The 24,851-nt window shown below is 47.5% G+C and overlaps 1 protein-coding gene across 1 annotated transcript in view; it reads right to left on the reverse strand.

Moving 5' to 3' along the window:
- TRIM71 (tripartite motif containing 71) overlaps nucleotides 1-20,406 on the reverse strand; it is a 65,530-nt gene extending 45,124 nt beyond the window's left edge. Inside the window, exon 1 of the mRNA XM_034991637.1 lies at nucleotides 19,552-20,406. Coding sequence (XP_034847528.1) covers nucleotides 19,552-20,406 — 855 coding nt within the window. The remainder of the gene's footprint in view (nucleotides 1-19,551) is intronic.
- Nucleotides 20,407-24,851: the final 4,445 nt, after the last annotated feature.

The following is a 24,851-nucleotide window of genomic DNA, read 5'->3' on the forward strand; positions in this document are numbered from 1 at the left end:
GATAGATAGATAGATAGATAGATAGATAGATAGATAGATAGATAGATGGATAGATAGATAAAATCTTTTTAAAATAAATAATTTTTTAAAAGTGCATTATCTGGAATTATTTGCATAACATTAAATCTAGGAGGATTCACGGAGCTCCTCCACAAAGGAGGGCAGGAGGGCCCAGGTTAACCCTTGCTTACACCCTGGTTGCTTTCTAGTTGATTTCTGGGCCCGCTCTGCATCTTCCTAGAAAGCACCAAGCAGGAGAGATTCAGGCAGGTTCTAATGGCCCTTGGACAAAGAGCCCTTCTCAGAATGTTCCTTGTCCTTGGCTGGACTGGAACAGAAAACCCAGCAGGTAACGGGATAAGCAGGCAGGCGGGAAGCTTCCCGGGGAAGATTAAACACAGTTAATTAAAACCCTGCAGAACGGGAGGCAGGGGATTAGTGGGGAGGGGAAAAGAGGGACCTGCTAGCAGGAGAGGTGATGCCTGCACAGAGATTTCCTTCCCAGAGCAAAAAAGCAAAAAACCAAAAAAGGAGGTAATCAAGATAAAATGTGCTGTGCACCCCAGCATCTATTCCACTTTGACAGATATCCCAGCCACTGTGTAAGCCTGTCCCAAGAGCTGGGCAACCCCAAATGTTTGTTATTGTTATTGTTGTTCCTCAAAAATTAATTTTACTTAAAATATTAAAGTAAAAACTAAGCTTACTGCTATCCTAAAACTCTGGTGAATGAAACAAAGGAAAGAAGGTGGGATTACCAGCACATCGCTCCCTACCCCCACCCTGCAGCAGGCCAGACCTGGGGGATTGCAGGCAGCAGTAAGAATGTCCCACAGGACAGTGAGGCCCTGCCCTCTAGGACTCCCATGCCATACAAGTTCAGTACAACCAAGCTCCAGCACCCAGGGATTGCCTGCTCACTCACAGTGCCTCCAGCTCAAGCCACCACCCCGGTAATCCCACAAAACTTCCCACCCCACCTCCCAATTACAGAAGACCAAGGGCATCACCATCAAAAAGCATTTATTAACCACCTAAATGCCTAGAGTCTGGGTAAAGATTCATAAGGGCCTGGCCCCTGCCCTAGGAGAGGGTCATTTATGACCATTAAGGCCAGAGTAAGGCAGGCTCCCAGAGGCCCATAAAACTCCCAGGGAAGGAAGTGGGGATTAACCACTTCCTCCCACCCCTCAAGAAGGGGTTTCAAGCTCTACCAAATTGCAGAGGGTTCCCGGGAGGGGGTGGGGAGACGTGGGTCAGAAGATCCTACATCTAGCCGGGGCCTCTGCTCTGCTCTGCTCAGAGACAGGACTAACTCTGGGGTTTCTCAAATTGCTTTGATTCCACAGATGAGGGCTTTGTCGTCCTGCTGCCCCAGCAGCTCACTGAGGCACATTCTACCAAGCCGCTCTACCACTCCTCAGCTCGGGTCTGAACTCTGTCCAGGGAAGGGGGGACAGAGCATACAGGAGGATTATGCATGTCTTTGACAAGTACTACACTGGTACAATGGCTTAATTCTCCTACATACTCATCAGCCAGATTTATTGGATCAAACACTGGCCCTATCATGGGCACTTTACAATCACCTCACCTTTCATTCATTTTTACTGAAATTTATTTCAGCATCTCTTAACCAAATCTAAGAAAAGCAGCTTACAAAGAAAGCCAATAACATGTAGAAACAAGCTTGTGTCAAGAAAGGAGATGCATGTCCATGAGACTTCCTGGATTGAGACCATGAGTTTAGCTCAGAGCTTCCTGGCAGTCAAAGCAAAATGAGCAACACTATACACTGACATCATTGTCAAGAACCATCAGTTTGGTAGTTTTCCTGGCAGCGAATCCTGACAGAGTAGTAGAACCTATAAATTCTCCCCTTCTGGGCAGCCCTAAGTAGAGCTAAGAGCACACAAGTATAACCTTGCTCCCTGACCTTCCCTTCTTCCCAAGCTGTGGAAATCCCTGCTGAAATGCTACAGGGACGAATTTTTCTCATGCTGGAGCAAAGCAGATCATATAGGTGGTCAGAACCAAGTGGGAAGCCTCCATGGCGTGTGGAGCAAATTCCCAAAACCTGCACCCTAAAAATCCTCTTCTAGAAAACCCAGGAACTACTCTCCCTACACTGCTGCCCACATCCCTGAAGACAAGATAGTGAAATGGTGGGAGGTCTCGCTGTGAACCCTCATAAACACAATGGTCTATGGGAGGCACTAAGACCTCGGGAAGACCTTCCTCCCTCTCCAGGGCTGGCATTTGGTTTCCAAGGTGAGACTCTGCAGCCATCTCCCCCACCCCATTCTTGGCCAGGACCTACAGGGTTGGGGGGTCAGGGAATCACAGAGGTTCTGTTCCAAGTACTGTGTGTCCCCTGTAACAAACTGCTGTCACCTATGGGGAACCTTGCAACAAGGGTTTGTAGGACCCAGATGCAGAAAGGAAGTGGAGATTCGGGCTGGGAATTTCAGCCCCTCCTGGTAGCTTGAAAAGGAGTGTCAGAAGTAGAACTGCCATATAAAATACAGCACTGTCCACTTAATTTAATTTCAGACAGACAGCAGTATCTAGTGTAAGTATGTCTCAAATATTGCAAGGAACAGACTCATACTAAAAAAAAAAATTGACTATTTATGAATTGGGCATTGGGGGGGGGGGGCTGGGGAGCTAATGCTGGCAATCCTGGTCAGGAGGCTTCCTGGGGAGTCCTGAGGGTCCCAGTTAGGTGAGCTAAACCTTGAATTTTAAGAGAACTCTTCTTTGGCTTAGCACAGGATCTTCTGTGTTTTGTTTTTTAACGGGGGGGGGGGGGGGGGGGGGTCTTTAGTTTGTGATTACGACAAAAACTGATTCATTTAGGAGGTGCACCCCCATCCCCACCCTCATTTGAACCCTGAGAACTCCCTAGGAGCAGAGACACAAGGCTTCAATGGTGCTCGCCACTCAAGCCTAGGCGATCAACATTCCAGGAGGCAGCCATTCCCGCCCTTCAGGAGGAACAAAGAACCCGGGGAGGAATTCCTGCTGCCCAAGCATGGGGGGTGGGGTGGTATCCAAACAAACCTGGGCAGAAAAAAAACCGCCCCCAGCAAGGGGCTCTAGGAAGCCCACTCCTCCAGTGTCCTGCCAGAGAAATGAGAAGGCCCAAGGGAAGAGTCTAGTGCAAGTATTTAAAGTGGACCCTATAAACATGGAATAGGATTTGGGGGCTGAGTCTCTAATCACGATGGAGTAAAGGTCAAGAGAGAAAAATCTCTAAAGGAAACAGGCCAAAACCTCTGAATGTAATTATTAACTTTATCTTCAGGGTCTTCTTTGTATTCGTGCTATGTACCGGCTTTTACTGTAACCAATGCAAACATTTTACTGTCCTTCAAAACCTAGAAGGTGGGTTTTGTTGGCTTGTTTTTAAACTACAGCTCCTGCATCACCATAGATGATTCCGAGCAGATTCCAATCAGGGATCCCCAGCAAAAAGGACCTTTGGAAGTAGAGAGTAGGCGGGGAATAGGAACTGAGGAAAGCAACCTTTTCTCCCTCAGCATGCTGGAGCACCCACTTCTGCAGACAGCACAGTGGACAGGATCTTCGGACAGCTTCAAAGGGAGAGGACACTTGGGCTTTTGGGACAGACTTACAGAACAGCAAGATTCTCTTCTGCTCTGAGGGCAGAGGTGGTTCCAAGGGTGACTGTATTCCCATGAAAGTCGCCTTTCCCCATCCCCAACCAAAGGTTTTAAATGGGGCCCTACAGCTCCCTGGAGCCGGTCTGAATGAACTCCGTAAACACTGGTTGAACATTTGCTTTGCAGATAAAGTTCTAATCAATGGATTCCTCAGCAAAGTGCTTCCAAGTTTTTCAAATGCCCAGCCTGCTCCTCAAAAGGCTCCCAGGTCTTTCTTCCTGAAGCACCCTAAGTGGTCCTCCTCCCCTCTACCTGGGCACCACCCATCGGAAACGACCCCCCCCCAACCCCTTTGGGATAGTGTGCTTTCAAGCCTTGCAACCAGTCCCCACAGCATCCAGCTCTGACTCAGTTTCACTACGTTCTTCAACAGACCCAGTTCCCACTGGGGGCTAGAGACCACTTAAGTGTATGAGCTAGACAGGGAAGAAAAGTAAAGAAACCGACTACGAATCTTGGTAGTGTCAGGCTGTTAGGGACCCCTCCCCCCAAACAACACTCAAATAATCAACTTTCTACACTGAAGACTGAATAGTTCTGCACAAAGGAAACTGCCTAAAACCTCCTGCAAACTTCTCGGGTTTAGGGGTCACATGTCATCCAGCGAAAGGCAGTTCTGAATGATACGTAACAACTGGTCCATGAACTGCCCTCACCACCAAAGTGAAATTTCCCTTGTAAATTTAAATTTTCCAAGAAGCTCAAAACCAATTTTTTTTCCTCAAAGGCAGAGTCTTTGGAAATGGAAGCCAATCTGTCACCTCCAACTGACCTGGCAGGCCTGGAAAATCCAACTCTCTCAGAAGTGTTCATTACCACGGCACCTTGGTGGCTCAGTCGGTTAAGCGTCTGCTGTCTGTTCGGGTCATGATCTTGGGAGCCTGGGCTCCCTGCTCAACAGGGAGTCTGCTTCTCCCTCTCCCTCTGCCTCTTCTTTCGCTCAGCTCTTGTGTTCGCTTCTCTCTCTCCCTCAAATAAATAAATAAAATCTTAAAAATAAAAAAAGTGTTCACTACCAAGGGCCTAGACTCCAAGGACAAGATAGCAGTTAGCTCCCCTATAACACTCCCTCTGGAAGAACACAGAAAGATGCCACTCTCATTAACAGACTTCACCTCATACCCTTTTTGAGCCCTTGAATTAAAAACAACAAAAAAAGGCGTAAAAAATTTTAAAAAGCGTTAATACCTAACCAAAAATAATTTAGTACTTTTACATGTACATTATTCACAACGGTACTTAAAATGCCCGGTAATTCTATTTCCCTTTATAGTGATGTAAGGGTCCCCAGAAGGCAACCTCTGTTCTGGTCCTTTGTGTCCTCAAACACCCTTGAGAGCCAGGCACAAGGCAGATGCTCAAAGCTCCAAGTGTGCTGATTGGATGGAATTCACTTCCACTTTTTCCAAGCAATCCTTGAGGAATCTGCCTCCCAGCAGGCATCCGCTCATTGGAAAACAATGTGGCCAGGCCAACTGCATTGTGGCCCTGGAAGAGCAAAGATTTAAAAGAGAAGAGAGAGAATATGGGCCTTCAGAGGCTAATATGCCTCAGAGGTAAGGATTTTAGCGAGTTTTACAGCTATCTTGCATCAACAATAAACCAAGGCATCAGACTTTGCAACTTTCCATCATTAGAGATTCGTTCACATCCAAAGTCCTATGGCTTACTCTAGCTTCCGTAAATCATCAAGACCCATGACCAAAGTAGCAGGCCAAATTCTCCAGAGATTAGCACTAAAAGCTACCGCAGCATGGGAACTTTCTGGGATGGCAGAAATGTTCTGTCTTGATAGTGGTGTATAAATTTGTCAGAACTCATCAAAATGTGTGCTTAAAATGAATACGTTTGAATGTGCCTAAACTAAACCTCAGTAAAGATGAGTAAATGACCTGTGCATTTTTTTCTCATACATGGATGTGCCAGGTGTATTATTAGATGTAAAAAAAACAAAGCAGAATGTGGAACTGTAAGGACAGTATACAGGTAAGTGACACTTTAAAACAACTTTATCATTTGTGATTATCATAATTAAATGATACAGCCATAAAGATAATGTTGCACAGCCATAAGAAATACGACCAATGATACAATCCGGAAGAGAATTAACAAGTTATATTTTTTTAACCACTCAAGAGGGAGAAGAGGCACATCGAAGAGATCATCGGTATATGGCCACAAAGCACGAACACTCAACCAACACAAACCGTAAGCCAGTTCTAACAGCCTTAATATACCCACTCTTCACCCCCAGCCAACAAGCTACCTTCAGAAAGGTTTCCCACAAATGGGAGGTTCAGGAAAAAAAAAAAAAGGGAAATAAGACTACTTGCTAACAGGACATTAGGCCCATTTGTGTAAATCCCACCTCATATGATACACCAAGAATATATTCTAAAGTGGGATTAGAGACACAAAATGTAGGCAAAGTAGAAGACTATTGCCAACCACACAAAAAATGTAAAATGTGTACCGAGAGAAACTAAATTGAGGCAAACATGGACTTGCAGAAATCCTCTGCAGACAGCTAGTACTCTATTTATCCAAAATGCCAACAAATTGATTTTTTTTAAACCCAGGAGAGATAGGCCGGAACCAAGGCAATTCAGGGAGGAAACACAAATGGCCAATAAACATATGAAAAGATGCTCACCTCAGAGTAATCACGGAAATGCAAAGTAAAACAACAGGACGAGCCATTTCTCTCCCATTGGATTGACAGCAACAAGGACTGGCGGGGCGGGAAGGAAATGTGACTGGTAGGAGGCAGGCTCTCAGGAGCAAATTAACATTTCAAATGCACCTCTCATGTCCTAGCAATTCCTTGGCTGGGGTGGAGGAGGATCTTCCCTCTAGAACCAACAGGGACACAAGGATGTGCACAGTGAAGGCAAAAGCCAAATGCAGACAAAATCCAGCTAAATAAATCCCACACTATGAACACCAAGTTCAGAGCACTAATGACCAGCAAGTCAGTACAGGAAAACGTCCACATGTTCTTATGACTACATTTCTATAGGCTCATGTGTGTGTGAATGGATGTTAAAAGGATTTGGAAGAAAATGCACAGAAACCCCGTAAAACACCTTTAGGAAAGAAGTAGGACTGGGCATATACTTTTTTTTTTTTTTAAGATTTTATTTATTTATATGACAGAGAGACACAGCGAGAGAGGGAACACAAGCAGGGGGAGCGGGAGAGGGAGAAGCAGGCTTCCCACGGAGCGGGGAGCCCGATGCGGGACTCGATCCCAGGACCCTGGGACCATGACCCGAGCCGAAGGCAGACGCGTAACGACTGAGCCACCCAGGTGCCCCTGGGCATATACTTTTAAAAAACTTTATAGATGGGACACCTGGGTGGCTTAGTTAAGTGTCTGCCTTCAGCTCAGGTCATGATCTCAGGGTCCCGGGATCAAGCCCTGCGTTGGGCTCCCTGCTCGGCAGGGAGTCTGCTTCTCCCTCTCCCTCTGCCTCTCATGCTCAGCTCTTGTGTTTGCTTCTCTCACTCTCAAAATATTAAAAAAAAAAATTTTACAGATAATCACAACAGATACATTCATGTATTACTTATAGTTAAATCAGAATTAACTGGTCCAAATTGCCTCCTGGCAATAGAATACAAGGTAGCTTTGAGGAAAATCTCAAATTTTCCATTCATTCAGCAACTACAAGCTGAGGATGGTAAAGGAGGAAGGAATGAAAAGTCAAATAAATACAGTCACAGGTATATACACATTCAGAAAAATTACAACCCCAAATGACAAGGGCTGTGAGATTAAAAAAAAAAAATCAATGTTGTTAAAAGAATACAATTTTTTAAAGATTTTCCTTACTTACTTGACAGAGAGAGTGCGAGTAGAGTAGAGGGGAAAGGGAGAGGCAGAAAAAGAATCCTCAAGCAGACTCCCCACTGAGCACAGAGCCAGATGCAGGGATGACACAGGGCTCGACCCCACAACCCTGAGCCAACTAAGTCACTGAGGCACCGCAAAAGAACATAAATTTTTTTTTTAAGATTTTATTTTTTATTTATTTGACAGAGAGCAATAGAAAACAAGCAGGGGACGCGGCAGAGGGAGAAGCAGACTCCCCACTGAGCAGGGAGCCCGATGTGGGGCCCGATCCCAGGGCTCCTCCCAGGACTCCAGGATCATGACCTGAGCTGAAGGCAGACACTTAACCAAGTGAGCCACCCAGGCGCCCCAGAACATAAATTTCTAAAAATATTGTTACTTCCCCTCCACCCCCCACCCATCAAGTGTTTGCCAATGTTCCATAGTTTTTATTATGCACTCATTCACTTGGGTTCCTCTTTGTTCACTGTGGGTAAACCTCTCTGCCTCTGGCACTAAGAGCTGGGGAGGACCCTCACACAGGGACAACCCTTACAAGTGCTGCCTGCAAGTCAAGGAACTAAAATGAGAAGGGCCTGGCAGGCAGGACAGAGACCTCCAGGTTAGCTTTGTTGACTTTTGTCTTCTTATCTGCTGAACCCACGGAGAATGTTTTACCTTGAACATTCTGGGGTCCCCATGCAACACCCCTCTCCATCAAGTCACATGAGAAAACTGTTAAAAAGCCAACAATGGGGACCCGAGAGCCTGAAACCCGATTTCCTCCCCTAAACCAGAGCCGGACATCCCCTTTCCCCTCACCTTCATAATTTGATCTTGCACATGGTTTCTTAATTTTATTCCATTTGTTGCTTTTCATACCTTTTTGATTGGAGGAGAACTGGTTTTGCACACCTGACAAACATACAAAACCCTTGAAAATAAGTTCTATGGGGCTAGAACAAAATAGGCACTGACGAACTGGGCAGGCTGTCACTAAATTCAGATTTTGTGCTCAGTTTTGCAGTAGACCTTACACAATCAAAGGGAGGAAAAAATCAGAATATGAATGCTAAAAACACCAAATATGAACACCAATCTTCCCTGAGAGGGAATTTTGTTTTCAATCTTCAAACCTAAAGCGTAACTTTCAGTCTGACATGCCCAAATATTTATAGTGCCTTTCTTTGCATATATTTGTATGTTACTAACATACAACATAATATATAATTAACAATATTAACACACAATTTAGTTAGCAAATAACAGTAAAGCAAAGACGCTGCAGATGAAGACAGGTAGTAACTTCAGTTCTTAACATATAAAGGCACATCTATTGCACTATGCACCTAAGAATGAATACAATTACAAAATTAATAGCTATTGTGGCAAGTCCCAAATGTTGTCTACAATTAACCACTATCTCTTTTGCTAGTAGAGATTTTGCTACCCCTTCATAATTGGTTTCCAGTTATCAACAAGAATAAATCCTAACATACCCCTTCTCCCCTACTAACCTTCAGTTGCATTAAAAGGGGAGATTCTTAAACCTTAATTCATCCATACTATGTGGGGATTTTTTTTTTTTTTTTTAAGATTTTATTTATTGGGGCGCCTGGATGGCTCAGTCGTTAAGCGTCTGCCTTCGGCTCAGGTCATGATCCCAGGATCCGGGGAGCCCGCTTCTCCCTCTCCCACTCCCCCTGCTTGTGTTCCTGCTCTTGCTAACTCTCTGTCAAATAAATAAATCTTAAAAAAAAAAAAAGATTTTATTTATTTGACAGACAGCGAGAGAGGGAACACAAGCAGGGGGGGTGGGAGAGGGAGAAGCAGGCTTCCCACTGAGTAGGAGCCTGATGCGGTGCTCCATCCTAGGACCCTGGGATCATGACCCGAGCCCAAGGAAGACGCTTAACTGACTGAGCCATCCAGGGGTCCCCTATGTGAGGATTCCTTCCAAGATTCCCTCCAATCTCCAGATACTGGAGTTGGCCCATAGCTGACTAGAGCTATGATTTTTATTTTTTATTTGCTCCAATGTGGCTTTAAAAAAAAATCCAAGTACATTGGTAAAATAAATTTTCCCTTTAGAATATTCCTCTAAATCCCTGAAAGCTCTGATAAAGCTAACAAAAAAACAAAGGAAATAAAAACCATGGGGAAATGGTGAAGCGGAGAGTGGGAGGTACGGACTTCCAGTTATGGAATAAGTAAGTCATGGGGATAAAAAGTACAGCACAGGCAGGTGCCTGGGTGCCTCAGTCGTTAAGCGTCTGCCTTCAGCTCAGGTCATGATCCCAGGGTCCTGGGATCGAGCCCCATATCGGGCTCCCTGCTCCACGGGAAGCCTGCTTCTCCCTCTCCCACTACCCCCCTGCTTGTGTCCCCTCTCTCGCTGTGTCTCTGTCAAATAAATAAACAAAATCTTTAAAAAAAAAAAGTACAGCATAGCGAATACAGTCAATGGTATTGTAATACTGTTGCATGATGACAGATGGTAGCTACTTTTTCGGTGAGCAAAGCATAACATATAGTTGTCCAATCACTATGCTATACACCTGAAACTAATGTAACACCGTGTGTCAACTGTACTTCAATTAAAAGGGGGGGAGGGAAAAAAAGGGTGAGGGGATTCTGAATGATTATTAAAAATAAAGAGCAGAACTGGCAGGTAGCCAGCCGGTGATTCAACTGGCCTGGAATCAGTTCCTTCACTTTACACTTCCAAATTTCTTCACTTACATTTATGTACAAGGCACTCTCCCATTTTTTTATCAGAAAATACTTCCTTTGATTCTCAAAGAAGTCAGCCCAGGCAGTCTAGCGCAAGTGTCACATCTCTGATGAGTGATGGGGAAACTGAGGCTCAAAGGCAGGCACAGAAGGTCAACCACAAACCTGCTGGATCAGAAGGGACACTCCCGCACCGCACCGCACAAGACTGGACCACATGGACCACCAACACTCAGGGCAGCACTGCACATATTCCAGGCAGGAAATCTTCACAACCACCAAAAACAGGAAATACAAGTGCCCCTCAGCCAGTGACTGTCTACAGTGTGGGACCCTGTACGGTGGAAAAGTACGCAGCAATAAAAAGGGAGGAACTGTGGACACCCGCAGCAATGTGGATGGACTGCATTATGCCAAGTGGAAAAAACCTGACTTGAAAATCTTCAACTCTGCGTCATTTCATGTTCTGACATTCTAGAAGAGACAAAACGACAGGCCTGAAGAACAGATCAGTGTTGCCTGAGGCTGGATGGGGCATTTTGAAAGTGATGAAACCTTTCTGTATTTTGACTGTGGTAGTTTTCACACACTGTATAACCTCATCAAAATGGGCAGAACTGTACACCAAAAAAGGTGAATTTTACAATATGTCGATTATACCTCAGTAAACAAAAACAAATACGGAAAAACCAAAATAGGAAATCACCAGACTAGGAGAAATGAGGCCTTCCTTCACCCTGAGGTTCTGCAGCACAAACTGCAGACAAAGGGTGCGTTTGGCGGCGGAGGAGGTGGGGTGGGGTCTGGACATCTTCAAGGCTGAGGAGAGGGAGGGGAAGCATGAAAGGGGGAGCTCCGCCCTGCAGTTTGTACTGAGCCTCCTCTCACTCAAGATTATAACCATCACGGGCTGGACAGTCTCGTTCACAGTAGGGAGAGAGCCGGAGGCAGCCATCCACAGATGCCCCCACCATGTACCAGGAGCTACCCCACTTAGGGGTCAGAACCAAATCAAGGCCCTTGGGGAAGGCAAGGAATCCCTCAATCCCAAACTGTCTGTGTAAGTTCCATGAGGGAAAGGATTGGGGCTATTCTGCTGTTTCCCCAGGGCCTCCTATTTTTACCAAATCACTTTTCATAGAAATTTTCTGCACTCATTTCATTTTTCCTTAAACTGTGTGATTATACCAAGCACAACGGACATGAACAGATTTGGGAACAAAAACAGCAGTCTCTCCTGGTTAGCACACAACCCAACTGGCGAGAGCTGGATGCCGAGAGTGCAACAGTCAGCAGCCAGCTTGGTGTAGAGAACATTCACCGCAACGACAGAAGAGCAAAGCTAACTTTTCTTTGGACACATTCTGGTTCTTGAGTCTGAAGTCCTCCCCATATTTTCATGAAGTTTCAAATGGAATCAAGTCAGGTGGAGCCTGCCATAAGCAAGCCCAACTGGGATGTCGTCTTTCCAGCTATGCTGCTTGCAGAGTCCCTGTCTGTCAGCCTCAAACCCAAACTCCTGGTGTCCCCTCCTTTGTGAATTTTTTTGGGGGGGAAGGAGGAGGCAGGGACTGAGCAAACCACATCTCTGCTTTGCCAGGTGAGTCCCTGGTTAGACTGACAGAGGGAGAAAAGATGGGCTCAATCTTTTGAGCTTCTGGGTAAACAGCATCCACAGACTTCACCCCAGCGACACTGAAGTACTCCAGTGGCAGCACCTCATGCAGTTTGCAGTTTTCTAACATTAGGTGAACAAGCTTCATCACCCCAACCCTTAAGAACCCTTCCACAGGAAACGACTATTAAAACTCTCTTCCATTTTTCTGCTCCACACTTGTCCCCATCTTCTTGTGGCTGCATTTTTGGGACAAGCCTATAGATGATCCTAAGAGAGAAAGCTCTCCCTCTGACCTTGATCCCAAAGAAAGGCAGAAGGCCCAGACCCAAATTTGTGGATGTGGTCTAAACACACCCTAATGAGGACTGCCAGCTAGTCACAAGTCTCATTTTAAAAACACCTGTGCTGAGGGGCACCTGGGTGGCTCAGTCGTTAAGCGTCTGCCTTCGGCTCAGGTCGTGATCCCAGGGTGCTGGGATCGAGCCCCACATCGGGCTCCCTGCTCCTCGGGACGCCTGCTTCTCCCTCTCCCACTCCCCCTGCTTGTGTTCCCTCTCTCGCTGTGTCTCTGTCAAATAAATAAATAAAATCTTTAGGGAAAAAAAAAAACACAAAAACACCTGTGCTGAAATAGTCCTCAGAACCATATTTAGCAGCAAAATCTAAGTGTGCAGATTTTTTTTTTTAAGGTTTTATTTTAGGGGCACCTGGCTTAGTTGGAGGAGCATGCGATTTCTTGATCTCAGGGTCATGAGTTTGAGCCCCACGTTGGTTGTAGGAATTACTTAAAATAAAAATTTTTTAAAATAAATTTAAAGTTAATCTCTACACCCAGTGTAGGGCTCAAACTCATGACCCTGAGATCAAGAAGTAGCATGCTCCTCTGACTGAGCCAGGCAGGTGTCCCTAAGTGTACAGATTGTTTTAACACAATAGCATTTTCATAATTAGCCCGATTAGTCAAAGAGTATGAAAGAAGTTCCCCAAACCCACTGACATTTCAAGAAAAACTTTAACTGCAAATGGTTAAAGGCTAAACTTTTCCAAAAGTAACAACCAAAGGATACAGTGGCTGACACATATTTAGGAAGGCACAGGAGCTTCTGTCCTATTCCCACGGGTTCCTCACCAGCTCAGGATCCAGAGCTCATTCAGGGGCCCTCAAAATTCACAAGGTGTCAGAGCCACAGAGAATGCCCTCAGTCTTCACAACTGACCTTGACCCACTTCATTCTCTTTTGTGTACACTGCTCTGCTTCATTCAAATTCCATTAATGTTGACAGAATGTGCTATTCTGCAGAAGCCTGTCTGGATAAATCACAATCGAGAATTATCCCCCCTTTTTCATGACGAAGCCCAATATCTATAACTTCATTTGCTAATGTATTACTGAGAGCAATAACTTTATCACTAAAGATCACCACTTCCTTAGGGCATCTGTGTGGAAAAAAATGTTTTTTAACAAATTACAGCTGGCTGCCAATTTTTTGTGCCTTTTGGTCATTAAACTGGGATCATTTATACAGATTCATTTAAAAAAAAGAACTCACAAAAACCAAACATCTATCACCTGATGAAGAACAAAATAAAATGTAATGTGTTCCATACAAAAAAAAAAAAAAGAAGAAGAAGAACTCACTTGGTGGGATCTGATGCTCAGGTAAGGAACTGACTGAGATTAGTAGAAACGCCACATTAAGGAGGACAAAAAATAATGGCTTGAAGGCTTCAGATTAAATATGGATCTCCTAAAATCTCAGCTGGGTTTCAATGGGAAATGAAACCCAGGAATTGGGATCTTCCAGCATTTCACTGCATCCTACCTTCAGGGAAGCTGGAGATGGCATCTGAAGGAAAGAATTACACTGGAACAAGGTTTAAGTCAAATAGTTTCAGATGTAAATAGCCAGCATTCAACCCCCCATCCCTCCCCAATTTTTCTGGAGTCTTGTCAGTCAAAATAGTCAATCTGGTTTCAGTCAACTCGGTTTGTGGGTATAGACAAAACCTCAAAGGGAGAGGAAAGATGGATCAAGCTTCCTCTTGCAAGTCACAATGCTTGAAAGGTCAAGAGAAAGGGGAAAAGAGTGGGCTGCAATGGGTGGCCATCTTGCTCCCTTTAGGCAACTGTAATTCTTTATCAATATCTTTCTCTTGCTCTCTTGCAAAATAACAGAGATGGCAAAAACAGCCTTATTGGGCCAAGCCTCTCTTTGTTAGTGTTTGGGGGGAGGGAACACTACTTTGAAACTGCCTGCATGGTAGGATACTTCTCAACCTTTTGCTTAAGTGTCACAAAGAATGACACCAAAATGGTCCTTTATTCACTAAGAATGAATGCATCTAAAATAAACCCTCCCCTGTGTGAGGAACTGAGATGGAGAAATGGCAAGACTAAGCAAACCATGTGACTTTTAAGTTAGCACCAAGAGAAAATAAGATTGGGGAGAGGAAGCCTAAATTTTAGAGATAGCTTCTCTTTAATCAGGAAAACTTATAAACCCTTTTTTCTCCTGGTAAACTATATCAACCAACAAAAGCATTAACTGTTTTACCTCATTTATAGCTTCCCCCCAAAGCTAACTCCCTTTCCATATATGTACAATGTTTGTAAAATGACAACATAAAAAGCTAAACAAGCTATGCTCACAATTTTATATGTGAGAAAAAAGTTGTTTCCATTTTAAGTAATGCTTTGGGAAACTATACATTTTAACGTTGGTATTCATGTCCTGCAATCTGAAAGGACTCTAAAAATAGCATTTATAAGTAACTAAAATGGGAGGGAGTATTGGGGTGTACAAAGGAAATTTTATTCTTATCTTCAAACACTTTCCGGATTTCTTTACTCCATGTCCTAGTATTTAACTTGAAAACATCTGAATCATAAAGAATGTATAGTAGTATCAATTGAAGAACTGCAGTCTGGGAGAAAGAAAGTTTTCTTCCTAAAATATCTTCACTGTTTCCAAAGAAATATATTTCTGAGCATTGGAAATAAAAATTTTACAGACCAAAACAAAAGCAAGTCTATGCAACCCTAAAACTAGTCTAGTTTACTTTTTAGGAAGCAAAAGCAGTCACAAAAGGTTCCCCAGACTGCTGATACCACACCACCTCAAATATTACTAGCACCTTTTAGATGAGCTTATGCCTGTGGGGTAACCTTATGAGCACAGGCTTGCCGAACTAGCCATGACCCACTTTCCCGGGATCCATGTTGATAAAATCCATCCCTATGCACTTTAATGGAAGGCTGGGCACATTCCTCAGCTCAAATTTTAAAAGCCCACAGATTACATTCAAGGCTAAGGAATTAAGGTATCAATAATGAACATTTCTCTCCCATAGATCTTCACCAAGCATTTCTTAATTCAAGAGACTTCAACCTATAGGCATCTACCTGCTGAAATGGATTCAAAGCATCAAGCCTCAATTATTTCCAAGGTATGTATGGAAAGTTTGGTTTTCTGGCAAACAGACATGTATGTGTTAAGCAGACATATATCCACCAAATCATTAAGAGCAGGTAGAAAGATGGGGTGCAGAAATACTAGAACACACATTTCTATTCATTTTTTTCCTCTTGTCCTTACAAAATGTCCTTTGGTATACATTTTGTAATTTACACGGCACATACACATAGTTTTAAAACATGCTTACACTGGGGATGCATGCCTGAAAAAACTTAGACTCTAGGAATGTAGAATATATTGGTTACCAGTACTGGTGATGTCCCCGTTCACCATGACTTATTCAAAATAAGATACAAGACAAGAATTCATTCCACAAGCATTACTGTAAGGCAGCAAACAGCCTTCCTCAAAGTGGTTTTGAGTGGTTTCCTGGGAAAAGACAGTCCCCAAGCCTAGGATGGATGGGTCAATATTCAGGATATTGGGTTGTAATTCTAGAACTTACATTTCTAGGAAGCTGCTTTTATTTCCTTTCCTTTTCTTTCTTTCTTTTTTTAAGCTCAAAGCAGGGACTAAATATAAATTATAACAGCACCTGTACCCCATTTTCCACCCTGGAGAATCAGGAAAATCCGCTCCCGCCGGCCCTAACTGGGAACACTATTGCCATCGTCGGTGGGCTGAACTACAATGTTTCCCTCGGCTCAAGATGGCAACTGTGTCACCCCCACCGCCCCACATCGCTAGTGACAGGGCCTTTCCTGGGGACAGAACACGCTCAGACCCCACTTTACGTCCTGCCATTTACAGAATGCTGATGCCCAGCCCTTCGACACGCAACACACACACCCTGGCCGCCCCCAAGCCGAGATACGTGTTTCCAGGGTCGCCGCCAAGGCAGCAAAGGGCTCACATCCTATACATCAGTAACACAATAAATAAAGGCACTCCTCAAGCAGCCGGCGCAGCACGCTCAAGACGCACTTAACTCCTTAACTCTTCGCCCAAAATGCGTGCACCCCCTTTTCTCGAGGACGCTTTCTCGGGTGCCCGCGGAGAGAGGAGCGACCCCCGTCCCCCCGCGCCCCCACAACGGAGGCGGCCCGAGGCTGCCCTGTCGCCGCGGAGGCCCACAGCGGCGCCGCCGCCGCCGCCTCCCGGGCCCCCGCCTGTGTTGACGGCCGCGAGGCCAGCGGCCCCGGGCCCGCGGGCCCGCACTTCCCGGCCTGCCTGCCCCTCCGGCCTGGCGCCGCAGGCCTTTCAACTGACCGCGGAGGCACAAAACTAGCGAAAAACCCAACCTACGTTTTTTAAATGAGCCACAATTCCTTTATCATTTTGTAGGAAAACCCAATTCCCTTGAGGTTTTGCAGCTGCATTTTAAAACCAAGTTCTCAAAATACCACCTTGTCAATCCTGAGGAGCCATTTGCAGAGGGATTCTTAAGGAAAGCGGTGGGGAAAGAGACCCTGCTGGCTGCCTCAGCATCCCGGGGTGTCCAACTGTGGGAGGCACCCTCCCTAAAATTAAAAGGGGGAAAACCCAGGGCCCCAGCCTCCTTCCCAAGGTCAGGTGGCATCACTGTAAGGCAGGGGAACCCTGAATTATTTAATGGAGCCTGTTGACACAGAAGGCAACTCAGTAAAGAACATTATCAAAATCGAGGTAGATTACAAATACAGAAAAATACATGGGTTTAGAGATTCCATCCATCACATCAAATATTAAGACAGTCACCTTCCAAAGTGCTTTCATGCTCCTTTCCCAGTCAGAGGAATGGTTTTTTAAAAGAACAGTATTCCCAAACAATTACCGATCATTTTCTTAGAAGGGAAGAAATAATTTGTGAGTGGGACCCCTATTTGAACCTGGTGCTTTCTCTAACACTTGGGTCCTTTATTCCCCAGCATTGGTTTGTCACGTTTAAACTCAAATCTAGCATTCTAAATGCAGAGATGATTAAAGGTATAAAAATTAATTTCCAAGTTTTCTTCTTTAAATGAGTAACTGAGGGGAAGCAGAATTCTGCTCGAAACAGAAAATTTCAGGGGCACCTGGGTGGCTCAGTCGTTAAGGGTCTGCCTTGGGCTCAGGTCATGATCCCAGAGTCCTGGGATCGAGCCCCGCATTGGGCTCCCTGCTCCCCGGGAAATCTGCTTCTCCCTCTCCCGCCTCCCCTGCTTGTGTTCCCTCTCTCGCTGTCTCTCTCTCTCTGTGTCAATATAAATAAATAAAATCTTTAAAAAATTCTAAAGAATATTTAGTTTAACAATGTCATCTCTCAATGTCTTTGCCAAAATGCAACCTAGTATTGCACAACTTACAAAGTGAACTTTCAGGGCATCCAGGAACCTCCAGGGCAAGGGGCGCTTCACTTCTCACTTTACACTCTCCCACACCATTTGAACAGTTTTATAATTTTAAAAGTGTATAAATGTTTTACAAGTATAAGCCTTTTACAAGTCTGGCAACACTGAGCATCTTCTGTTTTAGCCCAAATAAAACGAATGTGGATCTTTAACTGGGAATATAAATAAAACCTGACATTTAAACTCAACTGCTGGGAGGGAGAATTCAATCAACGGCCCCTCCCAGGAGGGAAACTGTGGCGGATTCAAGACGCTCTTTCCCTCCCTTCACTGCCTCCCCCTCCCCCCCATTTGACCCTAATCTTCAAGTGATTTGACTCCATCTTTTCATTCCTGAGCTTCAAGATCCGTATTTAGCTCAATCATTCATTTTTCTAAAAGTGATGAAAAGAACATAATACATTCACCCAACGAATGTGGAAACTTTTAAGATGAGTCTACTCAATGCCTAAAAACGAAGGAAAAGAATGCCCCCTAGCTTAATACCTAGAAGGAAACTTAAAATGCGGCGCCCACAACAAGTAGATTAGAATTTCAACTTTTTTCCAATAGGAGACGCCGGCTTAAAGCCATCAGGCAATAGCTCCGCCCTCTTCCCCAAATAACAGGTTAGGAGGGGAAAAGGCTGCGATGTGCAAGCCTCTGCCTTGCTCAGTACCAGCACGCTCGCTCCAACTCGCAGACAGCAACTCCCACTAGGATTTTTAAAAACCTCTGCCATCTGCTCTCCCTCCAAGGCAAGACCATAGCGACTACACACACCACATCTCACGGGTCTACAGGTAGATGGTTTATATTAACGACCCTCCCCAGCAGAGCCCGCTCCTCAAAATTTTTGGTCCCTTACTGTAATGGGCTCAGGTAAGTGGAAGGTCTCACAAGGTGTGAAGAATGAGAAAGAAAGGTTTATTCGCCAAAACAGCGAACTCAAACCCGAAGGCTGCAGTGCAACCCTCGGACCCTGCGCCGCCCGGGTTCGAGCCTCTTCAATTGGGTCTGGCTTTTCTCCACGAAAGTCGAGCCCCGGTCTAAGCGGGTTGGAGACACCTCCCCAACCAGGGAAACCAGTTCCTACAGGGATCGAAGTCGGGGCAGGGTGGAGCGGCCCAAGGGGCTCCCAGCTCGGAGAGGTCAATGGGCAAGGTCCCCCTATTCCGCCTCACACAAGCGCGCACGTGGAAACCAGGGCGTCACACACGCACTCCACACCCACACAGCCATCTCCATCCTGGCTCATACCTTACCTAAAAGCCCACAATCTACGAGTTGGACAAACAAAAATGAGAAAATACGATAAAGGAGGGCACCCAGTAGTCTGGAAAGCCTGGAGTGTACCTGAACAAGGAGACCACGTCTAAACAGATAACAGACACAGACACCCTTCCATCCCGCATCTTAACAGCTTGCGCGCTTTGTCAAACAGAAATGAGGACATCAAAATCCATAAAGAGGGGTGTTCTCAAACCTTGAGAACCATCAAGGTAAGGGGCTTCCGGGAACCCTCGCACACGGAGACCAGCTCTACGCACACGCACAACCTAGCTTCTCCCAGCTCATGTTGGTTGGAGACAACCGTTGCCACAATTTGCCACACAGAAAATTAGATACGGAAAAGGGGGGGCTCCACGTCTAGGAACTCTCCCGCGGTCCCTCCCTCGCAGCAAGCACACCAAAGCCAGACTTCTACACACACACTTCGCAGGCAATGACCCACTTGGTAGCAACAACCGCCACGTAGTCAAAGGAAAAACAAGCAATCCAGAGAGCACCCCCCCCCCCCCCCCCGCTTTGGGACCGGTCCGGAGGTCCTTGGCGAGCAAGCACGCGTGTCCTCGCTGGACACAAACCCCCGTTCCCCGGCGCAGCCCCCGAGGAGGCCGCCCGCGCACTCACCTCATCGTCGTGGTGCTGGCAGAAGCCGAGGCGCTCGGGGAACACCGACAGGATGGAGAAGGGCGCGCCGGGGAAGGGCGGCCCGAGGCCGAGCTGCTGCGCGGCGGCCGCGGCGGCGGGACCTGGCGGGCCGCGCTCGATGTAGTGGTCCTTAGTGAGGCGCACGCGCTGGTGCGCGCGGACGCAGTTGTCGCACAGGTGCTCCTGGCAGTCCAGGCAGCGCGACGAGGCCGCGTTGCCCTCGTCACAGGAGCTGCAGCCGTGAGGCCGGCGCAGTAGCAGCGCGGACGGAGAGGCCGCCGGGCCGCCGGGCGCAGAGCGGGAAGGCGCGGGCGGCGGCGGCGCCGGCGGGAGTGGCGGCGGGGCCGAGGCGGACGCGCGCGGGTGCGCGTGGTGCGCGTGGTGCCGGTGGTTGCTGTGGCCGCCCGCGCCCGCCGGGGCTCCGGCACGCCCGTTCTTGGGCGGCGGCTCGTCGGCCGTGGCCACCACGGCGTCGAGCAGGTTGCTGAGCAGGAAGGCGGACGAGGGAAGCGCATCCATGCCCGCCGCCTCGGCCAGCACTACTTTCTGGTCGCACACTGGGCAGCGCAGCTTGAGGGACTCTCCCGGCGCGCTGCCGCCAGCCGCCGGCAGCCGGTGCGCCTCGAGGCACGGGCGGCAGAAGGCGTGCAGGCAGGGCAGGACGTGCAGGCGGCGCGCCGCGGCCCCCGGACCCCCGCCGCCGCCCCCCGACGACGTGGAAGTCTGCGAGGACGACGACGACGCAGACGAGTTGGAGGAGAGCGGCGCCGGCGAGCCGCACATCTCCTTGCACAGCAGGCAGATCTGGAAGTCGGTCTCGGGGAACGAAGCCATTTGCAAGCCGACTCGGAGGAGGGAGGAGACCAGAGAGGAAGAGGAGGAGGATAGGAGAAAACGGCCGAGGTGGGTGGGAGGGAGCCGCCGACTCACTCAGAAAAATGCATCGATCGGGCCTGCGATCCAGGAGCCGGCTCCAGAGCCGCCCGGCCCGCGCGCTGCCAGCCCCGACGCTGCGGGCATCAAATGCCACTATCCCGAGGCGACACAGATTCCCCCCGGAGGACGCGGAGGCTGCGTGCCTTTCGAAGCCGGAGCGCCGGAACAAGTCCCGACACGCGAGGGGCGAGCGGGGGCAGGGAGGTCAGAGGGACTCCCTGGAGCAGCGGGAGCGTAGTTGTCCCTAGCCGAGGTTAAGTCCCCCAAAGTCGAGTCTGCTGTGCAATCCCAGTCCCGGCGGGTGAAGCAGAATTTGGTTCCGCGAGTATTTGGTGCGTTGCTCTTCTTTCAACAGATTTAGTTAGTCTCTTCTTGGGAGAGGAAAGGTCCCCAAACTAGTAAAGGCGGGAGCGGCGCGACGCCAAGCCCGTGTCCCCCCGCGCGACGCCGGCTGCCCCGCCGCATGACGCGGCGGCCAGGGGCTCCTGGGTGGCCCGGCGTGCAGCGCTCGGGGCTTGCGCACGGCCGGACGCGGCCTCCCCTGCAGGGCGGTCGGCCCCGCCGCAGCTGCAGCTAGTGGGGGCCCGCCGCGGCCGCACGCGTGTAGTACGCACGCGCGTCCCACGCGCCTCGATTCTCCCGCGCGCCGCCTAGCCCGGCCGCGGCTGCCGGCGCTTAACACGCACGCGCGCCCCACGCGGCCCCGGGCCCTCGTGCCCCCGCCTCGCCCGGCCTTGGCGCCTCCCGCGCGCGCTCCTTCCCCTCCGGTTTAGCCGCGTTGCAGCACGGGGCCGCAGGTCCCCGCGGGCCGTCCTGAATTATTCATCGGCAGGAAGATATTAGATGTACCCGCTGCCCGCTCCGCGCGAGCCGTCGTGCAATGCTATCCGAGCTCCGCGCGCGCCCCGCGCCCCTCCTCCTCCTCACGTCCGTCCTCTCTGAAACCTTGGCGGCGAAGGGGGATCACATTTCCTTTGTCATCGGGCCATTTCGCCCTCGCCTTGGTCCCCCCTCCGATCCCGAGCTGCGGGGACGGAGCCTCCTCCGAGGCGCGCTGGAATCAGTGGAACCGGCAACGGCCCAGCTCGGTGAGCTCGGGAGCCGCGTGGCCAACGCTGCTGGCCCGCGTCATCTTCTTCCTGAAACGAGTCACCGAGCAAGACTCGGGTGGCCCCGGCCGCGCTGCGCCTACCGGCCTTTGCTCGCGCCGTGCGCTCTGGCCTCCTGGGGCTTTGCACAACTCCCCCAATTCGGGCTGAGTGCGTGCACGCGCGCGCGTGCCCCCTCTTTCTCTGCTTTGCCGCCTCTTCCTCCTTTTTCTCTCAGTACGCGTTATTGGGACTGATCGGAATTCGGAATCCTTTTAATCTCCAAAGGAGCAAACTCACTTCCGCCCGAGTGCTGGGAGGGGGCTGGGGGAGGGGACACAGGGGAGGGGGTTCCAGGCAAACAGGAAACATTAGCCCTCTCGGCACGGCTCGCTTTTGTGTGCTCCCTCCCTCCTCCCTCCAACCTCCTCCCTTCTCCAGGCCGCTAGGGAGATGAACGCCCCCGGGCTGCGGTGTGACGACCTTTGAAACCTTCCGAGCGAGGAGCAGAGAGCGACTCTTCCGTTAAAAAAGAAAAGATTGCATTTTGAATCCTGGTTCAACAGAGTCTGAAATCCACTGCCAGTGAGGTCTGGGTTTCCCCCCACTTTTTTTTTCCCCCTTTTTACGTTTTCTTAAGGACTCTGCATAGCAACACCAAAACACACACTCGTGTGCAATTGGATGCATGGAATTTAACGAATCTGAATTCTGATCTGCGGAGGAGCCAGTTTCCTTTTGAGTTATAATAGGGGTGGGGGGCAGAGGGCAGCTATCGGGGAGGCTACCCGGGTGACGGCCCCGCGGCCATCTGGGTGGTGTCTGAGGCTGCCTGGGAGAGGGACTTGCTTGGCCCTGGAAAGAGACTGACTTAGAGGAGCAGAGAGGGCCACATACCAGGCCAACTGGTGGAACAATGGTCCTCATCTAACACTGTCAAGCTGTTAGTGACATCTTGGGTTCTACTTGTACAGGCAACTACTTGGATGAATCCCAAAAAACATCGTGATAGGAGGAAAAAGCCAAACACCAAAGAGTTCATCCTGTGTGACTCCATTTACAGGAAATTCTAGAACAAGCCAAAACTAAGCTGTGGAGATATATGAAAAATATCCTTGGGAGTAAGGGGCTTGGACTGGGAAGGGGGATGAGGAAACCCTCTGGGGTACTGAAATAGAAGTATATCATTGGTGTATACATTTGTCAAAACTTGTAAATCTGCCATTTAAGATCTGTGCAAAATTTCACTGTGTGTAAATTGTACTTTAATAAAAGGAAAAAATAACTTGGTGTCCAGCATAAATAAAAAGATAACAAGGGGAAAAAAAAAACCAACAACTATATAAACATCCCCAGCTCCTCCTCTGAATTTGTGCATCAAGATTCAGGGAGTTTACCAGGGAAAGATCAATCTGGAAAGCTCTCAAATCAACCAGCTGGACAAATGTGTCAAAGGACTCAGGCTGCAGAAACCCCCTCCCTAAAGGGACGAATCCATCCTGAAGCCCAAGTATTGCCCTGAGATGGAAAGAACTTCCAGGTGGAGGAAGGGCCTGGCAGCCACACCACGAAGGCCCAGGTCCTCAGCTGCTCTTAGAAGTGCTCCGCTCACCACCTGGCGCAAATCTAAGCTCAGGGAGCATTCACTGAACTGTATGAAGAGTGCAAAAACTATCACATAAAACCAAAACATGTTCATTGTATCTCAACAAAACTGAAGAAACACAAAACAAAGCTCCTTCTCTGCCACTGAAGGAGAAGGAAACATCTGATTCTTTAAAGATTAGGGAGGAGCTTCTCTTGGCTACCATCTACTGCCAATATGAGTTTCTTCCATAATCTGAGAGCTGCGTGTAAACATGTACATGCTCCCACATGAATCTACACACTCCTATATAGAATTTTCTACCATGCTGGCCTTGCTCCAGAGGTGTTGTATTTCTAGGGTTTGTTTCTTTTCCTTTCTTTGGTTGTTTTTAATTTTTTTTTTTTTTAAACAAGAACAAGAGGAAAACAGATGGGGGAAGAGAATTGCCAGAAGGAAGATGGCCCCAGAGGGTCAGAAAAGGGATAGGCCAGCCCTGCTGACTCTCTGTTGGTTGGCCCCACCCTCCAGCATCTAAAAAGGTTTAAAAAAAAAAAAAAAAAAGATGCCAAGGGGGGAGAAAAACTCTACAAAGTAGTCTTCCCTGTCCTAAGACTCTAAGATAGTTTGCAAGTGGATGACCAAGATGAAAAGCCAGCTGAGACATCCTGGAGGAGCAGGAAGGTGTCACTCCAGGAACAGGAATCAAACTTGACAGCGGTTGGTGGGTTAGTTTCCTGGGGACAATTGCTCAGAATAAATCAAAAAGAAAAGAAAAAGAGAAGGGAGAAAAACTTTGATTTCTCATCATGAAGTAGCTTCCCTTTCTTTCCTTTCTTGAATTGACAGGACATTGCCAGGAAACAGGGCTGCAGTGTAAATTTTTAAAGTAGCACATTCCTAGTTTCTATTAAGACCATTTACCTAGGCAGGAAAGAGGGTAATCTTTAAAACAACTGATTAACCCCACTTGTATAGAAATATAGTTGAGTTTTTTTAAATATGGTATAGTGATACAGAACAAATTAGGATTAGACTTTCTAAGGCTAGAGCTTATCCATGGGAGGAATAAGAGCCACATATCCAGATGAAAGGCCCAAGACAGTCCCCTGCTATAAACTAGTATTAAATTTTTCATTGCCATCCTAGCTAATAAACACCCTCTCTTAGCAAGGGAGGAGCAAGCAGCCTTCCAGTTTTCCCTCCATAGGTAACATTAGAAAGGGAGTATAAATACATTCCTGAATCCTGAAAATAAATCATTTGTTTTTTAATAGCAACTTTTTAAAAGAAACCAGCCCGAAAATTATGTAGAGAGTAAACTTGCATTTTTTTCTTAAATTCATCTGTACTCATATTTTGTTTTCAAAGATGACACTAGACTTTGCTGCTTTCTCAGACTTGGGGGTGAGGTGAGGGGGTGGGGTGGCTAAACCACATTTCCATCAACTGCTTTTTTCATCTGGTCCTTTAATTAAATATTTGATGCATCCTCTTTTTCTGATGTCAAAATTGCACCTTTCACCAGCATCCTGAGGGTGCATTTACATAATTTTTAAGTACATAAGTCACCAGGGTATTCTTTTTAGACATTAAACAAATATTACATCACAATTACTATTTTGAGCCATGGGGGGGGGGGGGGTGTACCAGCTTAACAGACACTGTTG

Source organism: Mirounga leonina, unplaced genomic scaffold (genome assembly GCF_011800145.1).
Source record: "Mirounga leonina isolate KUSES-001 unplaced genomic scaffold, KU_Mleo_1.0 Mir_115, whole genome shotgun sequence".
Taxonomy (NCBI): domain Eukaryota; kingdom Metazoa; phylum Chordata; class Mammalia; order Carnivora; family Phocidae; genus Mirounga; species Mirounga leonina.